Source organism: Drosophila gunungcola, unplaced genomic scaffold (genome assembly GCF_025200985.1).
Source record: "Drosophila gunungcola strain Sukarami unplaced genomic scaffold, Dgunungcola_SK_2 000001F, whole genome shotgun sequence".
In the NCBI taxonomy this organism is placed as follows: Eukaryota; Metazoa; Arthropoda; class Insecta; order Diptera; family Drosophilidae; genus Drosophila; species Drosophila gunungcola.
This window is the reverse complement of record NW_026453197.1, coordinates 15073472-15091109: the sequence shown is the minus strand read 5'-3', so window position 1 is coordinate 15091109 and position 17638 is coordinate 15073472. Positions and strand designations below refer to the sequence as shown.

General features: G+C 37.2%; 2 protein-coding genes across 2 annotated transcripts; both read left to right on the top strand.

The window, feature by feature from the left end:
- The first annotated feature begins 2906 nt into the window (after positions 1-2906).
- On the top strand, positions 2907-7057 carry LOC128262516 (dentin sialophosphoprotein). The gene is made up of 2 exons (XM_052996821.1): positions 2907-3040; positions 3102-7057. The coding sequence occupies exon 2, from the start codon at positions 3110-3112 to the stop codon at positions 5438-5440; it is 2331 nt and encodes a 776-aa protein (XP_052852781.1). The 5' UTR covers positions 2907-3040; positions 3102-3109; the 3' UTR covers positions 5441-7057.
- Positions 7058-8926: 1869 nt separating this feature from the next.
- On the top strand, positions 8927-9936 carry LOC128261465 (proteasome subunit beta type-5). The gene has a single exon (XM_052995180.1). It carries the CDS (start codon positions 8931-8933, stop codon positions 9897-9899), a length of 969 nt encoding a protein of 322 aa, XP_052851140.1. The 5' UTR covers positions 8927-8930; the 3' UTR covers positions 9900-9936.
- Positions 9937-17638: the final 7702 nt, after the last annotated feature.

Genomic DNA, 17638 nt, shown 5'->3' with positions numbered 1-17638 from the left:
TCAAGTGCTTAAGCTGTCTGCATGTGTTTGATGCAGCAAGCGCCAAAATGTTTGCCTTCTACTTCGCTTCACCACCCCATTCAGTTTTTCCTCGCTCTTTTGTTTGGAATCAAACAAAGTTTCATGGGCAAAAAACGGAGATCCTTTTCATCGGTTAAAAGTAGACTTTTTAGTTTTTTTCTGTGAAGGCTCAAACTGTTACTACTGTCAACACTTGAATTGCTGTGGCATCCATCAACCATTTAAGCAAATTAAGTGTATAATTAAATTGTTCTGCAATGCCTTTTCTCTGTTTTCTCGTCATCTTTAGTGTGAGTAGAAACAGTTACAGATTAAGGCTTCAGTTCGAAAAAGGTATTTTCCTTCGTTTGTTTACAATAAATAAAAAATGTTTGTGACTCTCAACGAAATCTCTTTAGTCAGAGGAAAACTATGTCTGATTAAGAGCACTTATTACTTCCGTCACAATTTATGTTCTGCAGCTCATTTGTGCCTTTGGCTTCTATTAAAGAATCACAGCAAAAACCCTCTAATTGGGCATTTAATAAAATGACATCGAGCATTACATGATAAATACCCAAAAGTGGGCACTAAATTTATTCAATGCTTATTTCGGCTCGTGTCTTTTGGGTTGATTTAACCTAATAGTCGTGATGGCTGCTGGCTGATGGCGATTTATTGACTTGGGTGATTTTTATGCGGCTACCAGGGTTACCAACTACTCGCACTGCTTTCGATAATATTTTATGCGTTTCTGCTTTTCTTTTTATTGCCTCCGATTACGAGACAGTTTTCTTGGGGCTGCCAAACAAGTCCACTGGCAAAGACAATGGAGGAACTTCCTCCAGGGGATGTGGCAATTTTAGTGCTGGGCTGGCCAAAAATTTATGGTTTATGGATTTTGTCAAATTACATGTTATTCTTGCCAGCCTTTCCGACCAACCTTTTGTCTATAAATTGTCAACACATTCAAGGCGTTTGCATTTGAACAAGAAAAATGGGAAATATGGTAAGAATGTGTTTGTGTGTCTCAGGCGTTTTGCATTGAAATTGCTCTTTGATGTCCCTGTACATTGTTTATTTGTTTACTTCCCTTGTTTTATTTTTTGGAACCATAAAAACATATCAATGTGTATATTTTTATCGCCCCACAGCTAGGCAATCATAAAGTGGAAATTATATCAAAGATTATGATTGTTATGGGCTGAAAGACATCGAATTTATGAATGTCCAGGCCAATAAATAAATATATAAATTGAAAACAGAAGAGCAGTTACAGGTCGTGTAAGTGGTATTGCTATGTATATTTCTTCATATCTGCTGATTGGCAATAAAAGTGTGTAATCCTTTTAACGATTGTGGCACATTAAAAGGTAGATGATGAGTATTTGGTAAAGAAATATATGAGAATGTGGAGTCATATTTTTTATGTACGACACTCATATCTTAAATGATAAATGAATACCAAGTATTTTTGTGCCATGCCAACTTTGGTTGTCTAAGTTTAAGTCTATTTTTTAAATAATTATTTAAAAATATATAGTATATATAGTATATTTTTGACAGCTTCAGGATATGAACTTCAGGATATTAACTGACGGTTTCCTTCAAATCTCCACTTAACAATTGCAAGCTTTCAGGGTACATTTTCCCATTTTCCTATTTTGTGCAATACGATTTGGTTAATTGCTCGAATAGCTTAAATGGCAAACAGTAGAGAGTTTGTAAACCAATGAGGGGCATTGCAATTGAAAGTGCTTTGGGCTGCCACGGCTCCAAACAATACCCAATGCAACGACACATAAGCCAAGAAGGGAAGTCGATTCTAATTGACGGAGAGCGGGTGGAAGTTTCTGAAAAGAAATCAGGTAAAATTGCCAAGAGATTGTTTATGATTGTGGGTGCTTGTGTGCCTGTAAACAATGAATATGCATGACTTGCCATGAAGCATGCCACACATGCAACAACAGAAATCGAGAGACAGGAAAAGCAACTTCAATTTGCGAAAGTGATATTCTGCTTGGCAAAACCAACAAAAAAAAATCAAGTGCCAACAAGCAGCAGAAAGAGATGGCAGGGATAAAACTGAAAGAGATGGCTGGTACACTTCTCTATTGACATGCATAACGTTGATTAATTAATGCCGTCGATGCCGATGACAGCTGCTGGATTCTTCCCTCGTTCGAGCGGAAATAAAACTTAGTCGAGTTTCCTGGCTTTTCTACCTCTGGCTGGAGAGTTAAGAGCAGCTTAACCCGTTTCATTTACGAAATGTTCTCAACTGAGTTTACTTAACTGGGGAGTTTTTCGATTGGGAAATGCATTCCGAGCCCTCGCATCTTCTAGGGGCCTTCTGTCTTCAGTATATGCATAATCCGGCAATTAGTAAATGTCAAATTCCCAGCTCGCATTGAAAGTCAAAATTTACAGCCTGCGAAGCGCAGTTATATATCATGGGGTGGTCCAAGGGGAAGGCGCCTCTAAGTATGCAAACGGAAATTGCAGCTACGCATGTGATTATGTTGTCCCTGTCTCCGAGGAGCGCATAAGTATGCAGGAATATGTAAACATGTGCTGGATACATTCGCCTGTGTGCGTGGCTGGGTCCTTGGCTTGATTAAAAGCCATGTCCCGGCGATGAATTGTTGCTGCATTCTTTGGGGCTTCCTAAGGAGTAACACTCGTTTAAAGTGAGCTCGGTTGAAATAGAGACAGATAATTTAATATTCAAACGTGCATCAAAAGGATTGAAGAGCTTATCTTAATCTTATCTTAGCTTAAATTGATAAAAAAAAATGCTACGATTTTTAAAAATATGTTCATTTTATAATAATTCATAATAAATTCATTTAAAATATAAGGCACTTCTTGTTCAAATATTGACAAATCTGAACTAAGAAACATTTGTTTCTTATGTAAAGGGATTCGATTATGAGAAGTTATTGAAATACTCAATCTTTATTCATCACGTAGCAAGTTTGGTTGGAAAAATCGAAAAATAAATATTTTTCAGCTGAAAATTACAAATATTACTTTCTTGGTAAGCATAAATCCCTTTGTGTTCGCTAGCCAACTAAAATCAAAATCAATTTTATTTCCAGAATTCAAGATGGATATACTATCGAAGCCAACGAAAGAGATTACCGCAGTAGCCCCAATAGTTTGCGTTAACGATCCGGTTGAAATCGAGGAGCAAATAAAATCGGACATGTGTGATGAGAACGAGTGCAAATCGCTTCGCAGGGATATAGAAATTATGAGAGCGGACTACGACAATTGGGAGCACATTTTCAGAGACATCCGGCTGAAAGTGGGCTTTGAGATTACTATATGGGAAAGGGCTTACAAAGTCATATGCGAAATGATGGAAAATAGCCGCGTCGAGGCAAGTGTTGATAAAAGCGAACGTGGTCAATATGTGAGACTGTTGCACAAGCCCATCGAATCGGTTTTTATTAAAGTAGACCACAGGAAGGATCTCACGTCCTTTACCTTGCCCCAAGCCTCTGCCTGGATTCAGAAGAAAATCATTGAGCTTAAGATATCGATAAGGAATGTCGATAATGATCAGCTGTATGTAAATGTTCAAAAAGAGAGAGTGAACTCAATAGAAAAGTGTTTGGATGACAGGGAAAAGTTGCTAGCTCAAAACAGCATAGCTGTTAAGCAACTAAACAAAATTAAAGCTAATTTAGAAAAGGTTCCAAGTACGTCTTCGGTTAGCGAGCAAGATTGGGACAAAGAACTAAAGGACTTTTTCTCTGAAGTGGAAAAGGACAACGCGGAACTAAGCCAAATGACCGATGATATTTTACAGTTGTTAAATAAACTTTCTCGTCTCCGGTCTGAAAATGTACCGGATTCAATCGTCGATAATGTTAGAAATGATATTAATCAACTTCTTATGAAATTAGGTGGAAGTATACAAACAAAGACACCTTCTGAATATGAAAACAAGAATTCAAATGATTTAACTGAAAATGACTCGTTTATTATCGATTCCACTAGAAATAATTTGGAAAAATTTTGTGCAACCAAAAATATTTCTGAAAAGATCAATTTGACACAAAATAAAGACGTTTCCACAGAAAATAAGTCACTTAAAATAAATTTAACTACAAATGACTCAAACCAAATCTGTTTGACTGAAAAACGTCCCACTGAAATCAACTCGGCTAATAGTGATTTAAATAAAACCGAATCTACTGAAAGTAAAATCGAGATGGCCGAAAATAACACCATTGTTTTGACAGAAAATAATTTGAAAAAACACAATTCTTCTGCAAGCGGAAATTCGATTATGGGTAACCTTGTTGATGATGGAGATAAAGATGAATGCATACCAAAGAGTCAAGATCATTCTGATAATGAAAGCGGAAATTCGATGAGCATTAAGCTCAACCATTTAGTTGATAATTTCTTGCAAAGTAGGATTGACCTTCTAGGCTTAAACTCGCTCGAATGTAACGAAAAGGATGGTTCTTCTAAAATTGTTTCAATTACAGATAATACTAAAATTAATTTGAATAAAACCGATTCAAATGAAAATGATTTAACTAAACGCGACCCGATTGAAAATGATTGCAATAAAATCAATGCTTCCACTAAAAATGGTTCGATTAAAATAAGTTTGACTTTAAATGATTCAAACAAAATCTGCTCGACTGAAAAATGTGAAGTCGTTTTTACTGAAAATGATTCGACTGTTAATGATTCAAGTGAAATTTATTTGACTAAACATGGATCAATCAACTCGATTGAAAATGATTCCACTCTAAATAGTTATAATAAAAAAGATTCGTCCGCAAATGATTCTACTATATATTACTCATTTGAAACCGATTCGCCTAAAAATGATTTGGAAAGAAAATTAGATCAGAATGCGACTGTGGATTTCCATCATGAAACTCAAAGCCATGATTATTTTTACCAAGAGAAATGCAAGCCAGAATGTGAAGCTGAAACGAACCACGAAAGAGGTGATTTAATTTTGAAAAACAGCTATGGTGAAGGAAATCTTATAAGCAAATTTTATACCGATGATTCCCAAGAGAAAAGCAAATCAAATACTAAGGATGATGAAAGCTTATACTCGCTAGACTCATACGATTGGAATGATTCTACAAAAAATGATTCAAATAACATCGTTTATACTGAAAATAATTTTAGTAAAATCGGTATATCTGAAAACGATATTAATAAAAACGATTTGTATGACAATTATTGGAATGAAATCAATTTTTCTGAAAATAAACAGAATGAATTGCGTAAAAAGGATTTGGAAACAAAAGCCTATCTGTCTTCTACTAAAAAGATTCTGGAAGAGAATGAAATAAAGCTTGTAAAAAGTGAAAAAAATTATTCCGAAAAGGGATGCAGACCAAAGTGCGAGGATAGTAATTTCAATGAGTTAGATGATTTTAATAAAAATCGATTTTAGATAATTTTATTTTTGATACTGAAAATGTAAAAAAGGAAACGAATATTGATCTCGATCAAGTAGTGGATATTTCCCTAGAAGATATGTTAGATCTTCCAAGCGAGCGTGATCTTGATGATAAAGAAAGCGAAGGAAATTTTCTAGAAAGTAGCTCAAACATAAACTTTGGGAAATTAAATTCTAGTGACATTAATAGAGACATAGAGTCTTGCCTAGAAAAACTGGAAGAGTTTTATCCAAATCTGCCTGTTAGTAATAGACCCGATAAATACGTTGATGGTTCATTGGAACAATTACAGCATCTTTTACCAGACAGAAAACTGCAATCTGAGGCAGATTCAGACGAATTTATTCCAAAAAATCTATTGGAATGTTATGAAAAACTTGATAAATACGTTGATGATTCATTGGAACAATTACAGCATCTTTTACCCGACGGAAAACTGCAATCTGAGGCAGGTTCAGAAGAATTTATTCCAGAAAAACTATTGGAAAGTTATGTAGAATGTGATAAATACGTTGATGATTCATTGGAACAATTACAGCATCTCTTACCCGACGGAAAACTGCAATCTGAGGCAGATTTAGACGAATTTATTCCAAAAAAAAACTATTGGAGAGTTATGTAGAATGTGATAAATACGTTGATGATTCATTGGAACAATTACAGCATCTCTTACCCGACGGAAAACTGCAATCTGAGGAAGATTCAGACGAATATATTCAAAAAAAACTATTGGAAAGTTATGTAGAATGTGATAAATACGTTAATGATTCATTGGAACAATTACAGCATCTCTTACCCGACGGAAAACTGCAATCTGAGGAAGATTCAGACGAATATATTCAAAAAAAACTATTGGAAAGTTATGTAGAATGTGATAAATACAATGATTCATTGGAACAATTACAGCATCTCTTACCCGACGGAAAACTGCAATCTGAGGCAGATTCAGACGAATTTATTTCAAAAAATATATTGGAAAGTGATGAACAACTTGATAAATACGTTGATGACTCATTAGAACAGTTACAGCATCTTTTACCATACAGAAAACTGAAATCTGAGGCAGATTCAGACGAATTTATTCCAAAAAATCTATTGGAAAGTGATGAACAACTTGATAAATACGTTGATGATTCATTAGAACAATTACAGCATCTTTTACCATACAGAAAACTGAAATCTGAGGCAGATTCAGACGAATTTATTCCCAGAAATCTATGGGAAAGTGATGAAGACATAACTTCAGTCAAAAGCTTCAAAACTTATATCATAGATTTTTCTCCAGACAAGCAAGGCGAAAGAGTTGCTGACTTGACCCTGGCCAATATCTCTAAGAACAATGAAAACTAATCTCAAGATGAAGTTTACGATAATTTTGAACTTCCTAAAACACGAATTTTATAATTTTATAATTTGACTAAAAAATGAATAGTTGACTAAAAATATATTATAAGGAGATCAAAAATACTTTTTCCAAAAAACTATGTAGATAAGAATATGAACGTCATACCTCATACTTATCTACATAGTTTTTTGAAAATAGTTTTCTGTAAAATCAACCTTTGTCATAACAGCCAACTTAATAAAGGAATTTGTCAAAGGTTATAAACAAAAATTAAAAATTGACAATATATTCCTTATGTATTTTATACAAGTTTGGTTTAAAATTCTTTAAATAAATGTTTTGCGATTAAATTAATCAATTATTTTTAAGGGGAATTAACAAGTTTTTTTTTGTTTATAGTCAATCCTCAAGAAAAACGGAAGGGAAAGCATTTCGTCGCAAAATCACAAATGATGCCCTCCCAAATGAATACTTAAACATAATTAGCCACCATTAACGAGAGCATGTCCCCCTGAACGGGCCAAAACCGAATGCAAAGCGCTGCTCTGACACACACAGTTGGCCAGCTCAGGGCAATCCGGCAAATCAAAGCGAATCAACACCAAAATTGGATGGGGTCAGGGGTCAAACAGGGGGGCAGACCCTAATAAGTCAACTGCAATGCATAAATTCGACACAGCAGTCGACTTGGGGCAGGTGGCAAGCCAAAACCCAAACACAAGCGCAATTCGAAGGCCCAGGAGAAGTGTTTGCCATTCCGACTTTGGCAAATAACCCAGCGATTCGTGGAGAAACGGGGGAAAAGGGTCAGAGCATAGATGTGTTTAAGGAATTTCCTGATTGACAATGTGGTCCCCACTGGGACCACCCAGTTTTGTCGCCATCGTCGTTGGTCAAGAGCAAATTTGGCAATGCAACAAAACGTTTTAACCTTTGACAGGCCGCACACATTTCAATTGCTGAAAATGTGTGGCCCATCCGTTGGGTCGAACATTAAAATTGATTACCCCAAGAGCTTGGCTAATAGATGGTTGTGGGATCTTTGGGATCTGTGGAACTCAAAATAAATCTTATGGAATAAAAAATTTTGTCCTACGCATGGTTTTGATTAAAGTAAGTCCAACAATATTTATACAAATTATTTTTAAGAAAATGAATACTCGTAGGGTTGAAGTTAAATCTGATATTGATATTAAGCCGCCGATTTTATAATATTAACCACATTTTTTTTAGAAATTATATATCATAGAAATGGTTCAGTGCACTTTTCTTACATATGCTAATGTTTCAACACGTTGTTATCATTAAATCTGAATTCCTGCTATTTAAACATAAGTTGAACAGAGTAAGCCATTTTGGGGAAAATAATATAAATGACAATTTCCGCATCGCCTTAAGCGGTTATCAATTGCCGCTGTGCGATGCTAATCGTGTAATCCTTTTTAAATGATTGCACAAACAAACGGATATTAATGTCATAAACAATTCACACATTCACCTGCACAACATTCGCACGCCATGTAATTCTGTTTATTGCTTGAGGTTATTTAATATTCAATTTTCGGTTCTCGTTTCTTGGCCATTTCCTGGGCACCACATGAAATGCGAAAAAGCTCATAAAACCCATGACAAACATATTTTAATCTGCATATGGGTAAATGCCTCCAAAAGCGGAAGAAAAAAATACAAGCTGGCAACATGAATTTGTCACGAGAATATTGTAAATACAAAATTTTGTCGTGCATTTATTGAGTTTTGCTTAGGTGGATGTGTAAATATATTGCTTTACACTTTGACATATTTTTATAAATCTCGCACAATATAGCAGTTCATTGCAGCAGTGTTGTACACCTTATGATATTGCAAAAATTATTTACTCGGGACAAATGAAAAATATTTTATTTTTAATCTTTGGCAAACATATCTAATTGGCAACGTTACTGTTCATATCAGAGAACTGTCAAACAAAATGTAATGTAATGTAAATGTAATTTGTTTATCAATTGAGGCATGAATTAAATTTAAAAGATAAGTTGAAATATAAATTTGAGTGCCTTAAAGTTAGATTATTCATGAAAAATTTTGAAAGTATATTTAAATTTTTGTTTTTTACAATGTTTGAAAACAACATATTTCAAATGCCTGGATTAAATTGTCAACACGACAAAGTCAAATCATTTTTATTTTTCTATCTTAATAAACACACACTGCTATTACCCTACATAATAACTCCTGTGTTTCGCGTCATGGCTTTGGAGAAGATTTGTGGAATGGATAAGCCATCGTTTATGAGGGGATTTGGTTCGCTCACGTCCCAACAGACAATCGAACAAATAAGGCTGGCTTCGAGTAACATGGAGAATCCGTTCGCAATAATGGCTCCACCATTTGAGAGTCCTCGGGAACGACTCAATGAATTGGCAGCCCAGAGTAATGTGCGTATGGACTTTGATCACGGTACCACCACGGTGGGATTCGTTTACAGAGGCGGCATCGTCCTGTGTGTGGATTCCAGGGCCACCGCGGGGAAATATATTGGATCGCAGAGCGTTCAGAAGGTGGTGCAGGTGAATAAGCATATTCTGAGCACCATGGCCGGGGGAGCAGCGGATTGCATTTACTGGGACCGAGTTTTGACGAGGGAGAGCAGACTTCACGAGCTACGCTACAAGGAGCGATTGTCTGTGCGATCCGCTGCCAGATTTATCTGCAATGTGGCAGCGGACTACAAGGGAATGGGTCTCTCTATGGGAATGATGTTGGCAGGTTGGGCTACTGAAGGCCCCAGTCTGGTTTATGTGGACTCCGATGGGCTGCGCATCTACGGAAAGGTTTTCGCCGTGGGCAGTGGGTCCTCGTACGCCTTGGGAATTCTGGATACTGACTACCGCTTTAACCTCAGCGACATTGAAGCCTACGATCTGGCCTTTCGGGCAGTGTATCATGCTACCTTCAGGGATAGTTTTTCCGGCGGTCTAGTGAGACTATATCACATGGACCAAAGTACCTGGAGAAATGTGGAAAACAAAGATTGCCAAGAGTTGCATGAAAAATACTCCAAAAGTGTAACAAGTAATGGAGTTCTGGGTGCTGAGCGCAAGCTTTAAATTATGTTAAGCCTTCCTTAACATTTATGTTTGCTTATTAATTTATTAGATTAAATAAATACATTTTACAATGACTTTAATCTTTTGCGATTAGCAAATTTTTTCCTTCCTAATTTGCTGACACGTTTTTAATTAGAGCGTTCTGTTTACTTACATTTTCACTCAATTTTTAACCGCTTCACAAATTCCCAAGCAAGTACCATTTCGAGGCCCAAGAAAATTGCTAGTCTCTAATCATTTTGCGCTAAATTAAGTGACCTAATGGAATGCTCAGATTTTTCCCCACTTTTTTATTGCTGATTCGGAAGGATGGGTTTCGCCCTTCCGAAACGAGAGCATAAAATAAGTAAATTGCCTCCTTTCTGGACACTGGCACAACAATTAAGTTGGCATTTAAGTCGAATAAAGGACAGAAGCAGACACCAAAAAGAGTTAGCGAAAGTCCCTGCATAAATCAATGGCAACAGCATTATTTGGTCATAGAAGCCGGTGGAATGAAAAAGGTCCAAATACTTAAATTTTTCTTGCTCCGTGTTTTTGGCCCAGCACAGCAGCAATAATAAACACGAAAGTGTGAAATAAAGCCAAATGGACATAAAAATTTGTATGTCCAACACGAGAAACCGGCAGCAGGAAAAAGTAAGGAAAAATGCAGGCACAGCAATAAAACGCGGCGAGTGCTTTTAATTTGAAATGCTGCGAGGATAGGGCCAACAGACCCAGAAACTCTTTATTCCTTCTTTTTCTCTGGACTTCCCTTTTCAGATATTTCACTGGGATTGGGACTGGGATTGGAATCGGGAGCTCTGAAGGTGAGGGAGCACTTATAACGCTTGTGTGGATTATAAGTCCCACCGGTACAATAAACTGCTTTATTTGCAAAAGTTCTCAGCTCGAAAGACGCAACTGAATAAAACAAATTCAAATAATATGAACGCTTGTTGGTCAACGCTACAATGAAATTGAAAAATAAAGTTGAAGCAAAATTTGCATAGGTACAAGATTGAAAAATAACTATTCTGGTAGGAGTCATTTTTAGTCACCAGACTTTTGTCATTAGGAGTTGAACAAAAAAAATATACAAATTAAAAGCATTTCGTTTTTAATTAAATAAAACATATGAAGTGTGATAAATTCTTATTTATTTGCAACAACATAATAAAATGACTTTTGCCTTTAGGTATTCAATAAAAATATACAATTTAAAAGTATTTCGTCTTTAATCAAACTAAACATATGTATGTGACTCTGATCAATTCTTATTTGTTTACAATCAGTTCTGATTGGCGAACATAATTTATATTTTAGTAAAATAGTGTATAATTTGCAAGGAATTAAAGTGCTTAAATGCACATTGAGTATTTCACCTGCTCAAGAACAGTTATCATTATCCTCTGGACTCTGAACTGAAAGGCGGATAGCTCCTCAACTATAAACTCCGCTGCTCGTGTTTTATGTGCCCGGGCCGTAATAAATGTTGTCGTTCGGTTGCTTTTGCTCCCTTCCTAGCCCGTTTTAAAACAAGCAATAAATGTCAGCGGCTCGGGCGAGCCAGGCATAAACTACAATGGCCGGCGGATACTTTATTTAACACTTGCATAAACGGACAGGACCGGAGATATCTCTCACACTCTACGGAAGTGTGGCTTATAAAAGCGCATGGGAGCACGTGTGCACCTCGTTATTTCTATGGGGTGCAATCAAAACGAGTCCTGGCGCAGCACTTAAGTTCTAAAAAAGATGGAACAATAGAAATTTGTGGCATGCTAAAAATGGGATAACCCGGAAAAAATACATGTGTCAGTTCCATTTTTCTAAGTCCCTGTAGAAAAATTGGATTGAACTCGTTTTGAAATTCATTTTTCTGGCTCTCCCATTTTTTTTCCATCTCCTTTTCTAAATCTAATGACATTGGATCTTCTCGTTCGTTTACTATGCTACAAATGTGTCCTTAAATCTAAGCAAGCCGTTGACACTAAGCCATTGGATAAAGGACTCGTTGAGTGACTCGCTGACTGGAGTGCGAAAACCATAGCGCTACGCTGGACAAAATGCACATAATAGGGATTAAATTTAAAAACCAATAAAAAAAAATAATTAAACTTAAAATCTGTCAGAATTACCAATATATCCCATATAATTTGAAATTATCGTTAAGTAATAACATAGACAAAGCATTTCAAAATTTATTTTTATTTTTTTTGTAAGAATAAAATAAAATAAAATAAAAATTGCATAAAATTATTGTCAAGTTATATTGAGAAAAAAAATGGCACTCAAACATCCATTTTCAATTTACGAAATTATAAACGAATTTTCACAAAAAATGTAGGAATGCGGGTTTACCAAACTATTACCTATTTACAATATTTTTTTTTTTCTGAGTGAAGCATCGTAACCAGTGCTTGCCACGCGCCCCAATACCCAGCGCCTCCAGCTGGAGGAGCATAAAAAAATATTATGTCAATAGATAAAAGTCAAAGTGGAGACGACAGGCAGCGAAGACAACATCGTGGATAACAAACAGCAAACATTGGCCAAATGTCGCGTGTTCAATTGTGCAGGCCCAGCCTCTCACCCCCATCGCCCACTGGCTAACAACCCACCTCCCCAAGCCACCCACAACCACCCACTGTCACTGTTTATTTTATTGATGTCGCTGCCGCTGACTTTGACTCTGCAACTAGAGGCCACCGTGACAAAGTCATCAGCGGGTGGAATTGCTTGCAAAAGTGGGTAAAATTGCGGGGGAAAGTGAGTGCAAAGCGGGTGGATCCATAGGCCAAAGGGATGGCTATGAGAACGAGCCGGGGCGGGTCAAAGGGCACTGGATCCCTTCTTGTTTTACGACCAACGAAGCGGCCATAATTGTGCATTCACAGTCACAGCCACATTCGCATTCACTTGCTTATTATAGGCACTGAGAAATGACTGTGGGCCTGGATGGATTCTCCTCCTCCGGCGACTCCTTCTGCCTGGGATTTCCCTCAGATTCTCTGGTAATTTGCAAGTGATTTATGGAACCCCATGCATAAAGGAATGGAGTACCCCAAAGCTGGCCACCGGAGGAAACAATTTCCTTTTGCCGTTCGCTCCCTTTTCGGAACACTTGATTAGCCGCGATGATTGAACGGTTATTGGTAAATTGAAAGCTATGTTTTTTGATGGCTGCGAAGTACCTTTGTGGTGGAATAGCACATAAAGTTTTTTTTCACAGGTAAATTTGTAGGTGTTGAGTCGAATATTAAAAGATAACAAATAAATTTAGAAAATCTTTACTTTGAGCTCTTAAAAAGGCTTTGCTTAGAAATATAGTAATGATATTATACTATGAAGTAAACAGTTGGTATTAGAAAAATGCAATATATTTAAAAACAGGATCTTAAAAACAACATATTTCTTTTCATAGCTTAGGTCTAAAAAAACTTAATTTCTGAAAATGTATTTATTAGAAAAACTAATTCAAATTCATTGAAATGCTAAAATATTTTCGACACCCCCGATTATAGAAGGGCAAGGAATGCCCAATTTAATTTCTCACCCACTGACCTATTTCGGATTATATTTGGCACACATAGAATTTTATATTTTCGTGATTTATTAGCCGCTGCCAACCGCAGGCGATGCCGCCACTCAGCAGCACTCCGCAAACAGTAATTTGTGTTACCCCAAACCAAAAAAAAAAAAAATAGCTAGCCCCAACACACAGATACACGACCAAATGACAGCTAGAAAAAATATTATAAATATAAATATTTTTGGAGCAGCAGCACATGCAATCTTGTGCAATTTTCACGCTGCAAGTGAACAATGGGGAGCGGAAGGTAGCGCAATCCCAATCCCAATCCCAATGCCGGGAACGAACCCACACCCACCCAAAAAACCAGACGGGCTGTCAGCGCAAACAGTTGCAAACAGGCATGAAGATTATGGTACGTAGGGGGATTTTCAGAGCAGTCGTTACAATGTATGTAGTTATATATAACTGCGAACTATATGTACGTATAGAGAGATTTCCAGATCCTCACGTTTTCTGTTTGTTTGCTGGAGAGGCAAATTTGGTAATTCTGTTTCTAGCACACTCCAAATTATTTCCGCCCTCAACCAGGAAACAAAAAATAGAGAAGTTTTCGAGTTTTTGGGCAAACTTCTTTGTGGTGTAAGTTGAGAAATTTATTGAGCTTGCCGTTAAGCACTTAAAGTTGGGCTTTGGCAAACAGTTTTGATATGAGCATTGAGCTGGAGCTTACAATTTTCCTCATACTTAAACGTAAACAAACTTGTCACTTGGAGCTGTGAATAATCTTCGATTCAAATTGAAATTCAATTGGGTGAAAAGCAGCTTGAGGGATTTTTGGAACCTGCTCTTAGGCGCTGATAAATTGAATTTGAATTGTTGCCCAAGGACTGGGTTGAACTGCTTTTCTCATTAGAGCTGTTGCACTTTCCAATTCGATATCTAGCCAGGTCACTCCGCCTTAACAACATAAATCCTGACAGCTTGAGTTTGTTTCCTTTTTTCTGACGCCGCCAAGACTCAAAACAGCCTTAAGCTGTCAACTTTAGCATATTTTATGCTCTTTTTTTATATATCCTACTTTGAAGCTTTTCTTTTGTCTTTTTATTTGTTTTCCTTTGACTTTTTGCCACTGCTCTGGTTTCTGCTCTGAAATACTCGTCTAAGCTGCTGGAAAATCGCAAATTTATGTTAATTTTACGTAGACATTATTGTAAGTGATGAGCACGGAAAGGAAATTAAATGAAATAAAATGCGAATGTCTGCGAAAGAAGTTCTGAAAATGATACTCCATTGTGCTACTGAGGCTTCCCTCACTTACCTATGATTTTTTTTTTCTTTTTCTTGAACAGATTTTCCTTTTAAAGGTCAGTCGGAGATTATTCAGAGACTCCTTTCGCAAATCACCGAAAGCCAAAAAGCTGCCATTGAAATCCACTTAAGAAAAGGACCTGCCACTGAGCCAAAGGAAACACAGAGGTGGTAATTCGATTTTCACTAAATTTTATACATTTGCCCAGTAGTTTTATCTGGTTTGGTTCACCCATTTCATTTGATTTACCCGTATAGGTGAAAATAAACTCGAAATTTGATAGATGTTCTGGCTGGGTAAATGTGACGCATTTTCGATTTTCCTCTGCAGCACTTTTTACACCATTTTTTATGCACTCGAAAAAGTTTGTTTGTCCGCCTGTCGGTTTGTTTATACTTCACTATCTTCGCCTTTCTTACTTCCACCGCCTGTCTATTTATTTATTTTCCAAATAAATGCTGACTCCTTCGCCGCTTCCTGTTTCTTACTTCGCTATCGTTGAACTCTAAAGGATTGAATTGAATTAAATTGAACAAAGTTTGCTCGACTCCAACTGCAGCGTTCAGATAAGGTCGGTCTGACGTAGACGGTTAAGTTCGGAATAACATATAAATGTTCCAATACTTGAGCGATGCATTGGGATTTTTCTCGATTTATTATGCGAAACCAATGAAGTAAACGTAGGCAGCTTAATTCTTTTGGCATCATAATTGATGATTGCACTTTGGCTGTAAAAGGGAAGACTGGAGGTAATGCGGATTATTGGTGTTGCTAATCGTTACATCAATATCAAGACATTCGTGAAAATTAAATTTTGTTGCTAAATCTCAAATCTTTTAAGCCAATTGTATGCCTAATTACTCATTTAAATACGATAAATTAGCTTAAAGGTGTTTTAAATAATCAAAATAAAAATTAAATTATTATGGCAACTCGTTTTCGTTGGCTTTCAATAGGAGTTAAAAGAAGACTTAATTTAAATATTTATGCCTTTTTAATGTATTGAAGAATTAATTTTCCTTTACCGCAATTTCGGACTCATTCCGTGAGCTTGCAAATAGCAAACCGGAAAACCCACTGGCAAAGCATAAATGTGTTTGCTCTTTTCGGTTAAACACTTTCTCCGGGAAGGGTGCATCCGCCTGTCGGTCTGTCTGTCAGTCTGGCCGTTTTTCGAGCTCCGTGTGGCTGCTCCTGGCATTGGCATTGCCACTGCTTCCTGTTCCTGCTCCTCATTTGGTAAACACACAATTACCTGAGCTTGGTTGGCCCATGATTTGCATTGCACTCGAATGATTTCCGTTTGCAATGCTTTACCTTCCCGCAGCGGGAAATGTGGAAAAGCGGTGGGCGTGCGAGGTGGAGGCGGAAAAGCGCCGGCACATATGCATAATTTCATGCTCACGGCTGCTACGTGGCGCTCATTTAGTTTGCCTTAAAAGCTGTTATAGTTTCCCCCACGCTTTCCACTTTCTCTCAATTTTTCCGTACTTTTCTCTGTCTCTATTATGGCAATATCTCCTTGTGCGCTGCGCAACGTGTTCAACGCCAGAATGCAATGCAGCTGAGCTGGCGCTTTGTATGCAGATTACCTGCAGTTGGGGCCGGAGTTCGGGTCCCTAATGAGGGCAGAAAGAATCGCAAAAATAAAATAAAGCAAACTGAATACCAACCTGAAGCCGGGAAAGGTCCCTGGACTTTTGCGTATCCTATACGCTAAATTTATGCGCAATGAAGAGTGAAAAGCAATAAGCTCTGCCAAGTTGTGCATGAAAGGGAAATTGGCATTGACATGGGCCGGTTGGCAACCCTTCGATGTAGGTCGGTATTGGCGCACAATATGTTTCTTGAATTGTCGGCGGCAGATATCGGGCAAACCAAAGGAAAAGCGTAAAAGATGTCGGATAGTTAGCAAGAAGATAGCTGGACAAAAAACTCTTGATATGATCAATGTTGAAACAAAACTTTTAACCTAATAGTTCGTTTCCTTTGCAATTGGAAAATGATGTGTCACTACATTAGTTTAGTATTAACGCGCTCTTACATGCATCAGGGTTAATGTTCGGATGAATTGGGATAGCATTGCAATAGCTGTTGGGTTTCTAAGCCATAAATTCTAAAATTTGTATCGAAAAACAAGTGACCGCATGCTAAATAGCCGTCCCTTTTAATTAAACACTTGCATTTGACAACAAATAGTGATTCCTACTTTTGTGTATGGCAAACCAAGTTGCCTTTTTATAATCAACAAAAACGCTTCATTAGTTTTTGGTTTGGAAATCCGCACCTATGTGTGTACAAACCCAAACCATATGCATTTTAGATATAGTCATAGGCATGTGCGTTCTGTTTGCATTCAGTGGGTGCGGTTTTTAATTAGTTTTGATTTCGATTCTGGCATACTGCAATCAGCAGTGCATTCTCAAACGACAAAGACCTTGCATTGCAATGAGCCGCGAATTGGTGGCCACTTGACAATTTGACTGCGGTCCCTTTGGCCCCGTTTGCTAATTTACCAAAAAGCTTTCTTCTTAATTAAAATTCTTAAACATTCACACAAAGTTTGTGGTGGCAATTTAATTAAATTTTAACCGCCAGAACTATTTGCTGAGCGACCAATGACGTCAAAGCTTGAGACTTAACCATATATAACATTCGTTCGGCCCTGTAGCCTTGGCCAAATAAATTCTAACAAATATGTTATTTTTCTGTAACTTTTCCCAGTTCACTCAGTCATTTTTTTGACCACTTTCTAATGCTTATATGTTGCACATTGTTTGGTTGTACCCTGGGCATAGTCTCGCAATTTTTTTTTGGCTGTCTGAGTGGGCCAAGTTGTTTCGCCCTTGGCCTGGAAAGCCGCACTAAAATGGAGGCTAGCCATAAATAGCTTTTGTTGATTAGTGGCCC

Coding starts and splice junctions, on each gene's coding strand:
- LOC128262516 (XM_052996821.1), top strand. CDS start 3,110: ATGGATATACTATCGAAGCCAACGAAAGAGATTACCGCAGTAGCCCCA.
- LOC128261465 (XM_052995180.1), top strand. CDS start 8,931: ATGCCTGGATTAAATTGTCAACACGACAAAGTCAAATCATTTTTATTT.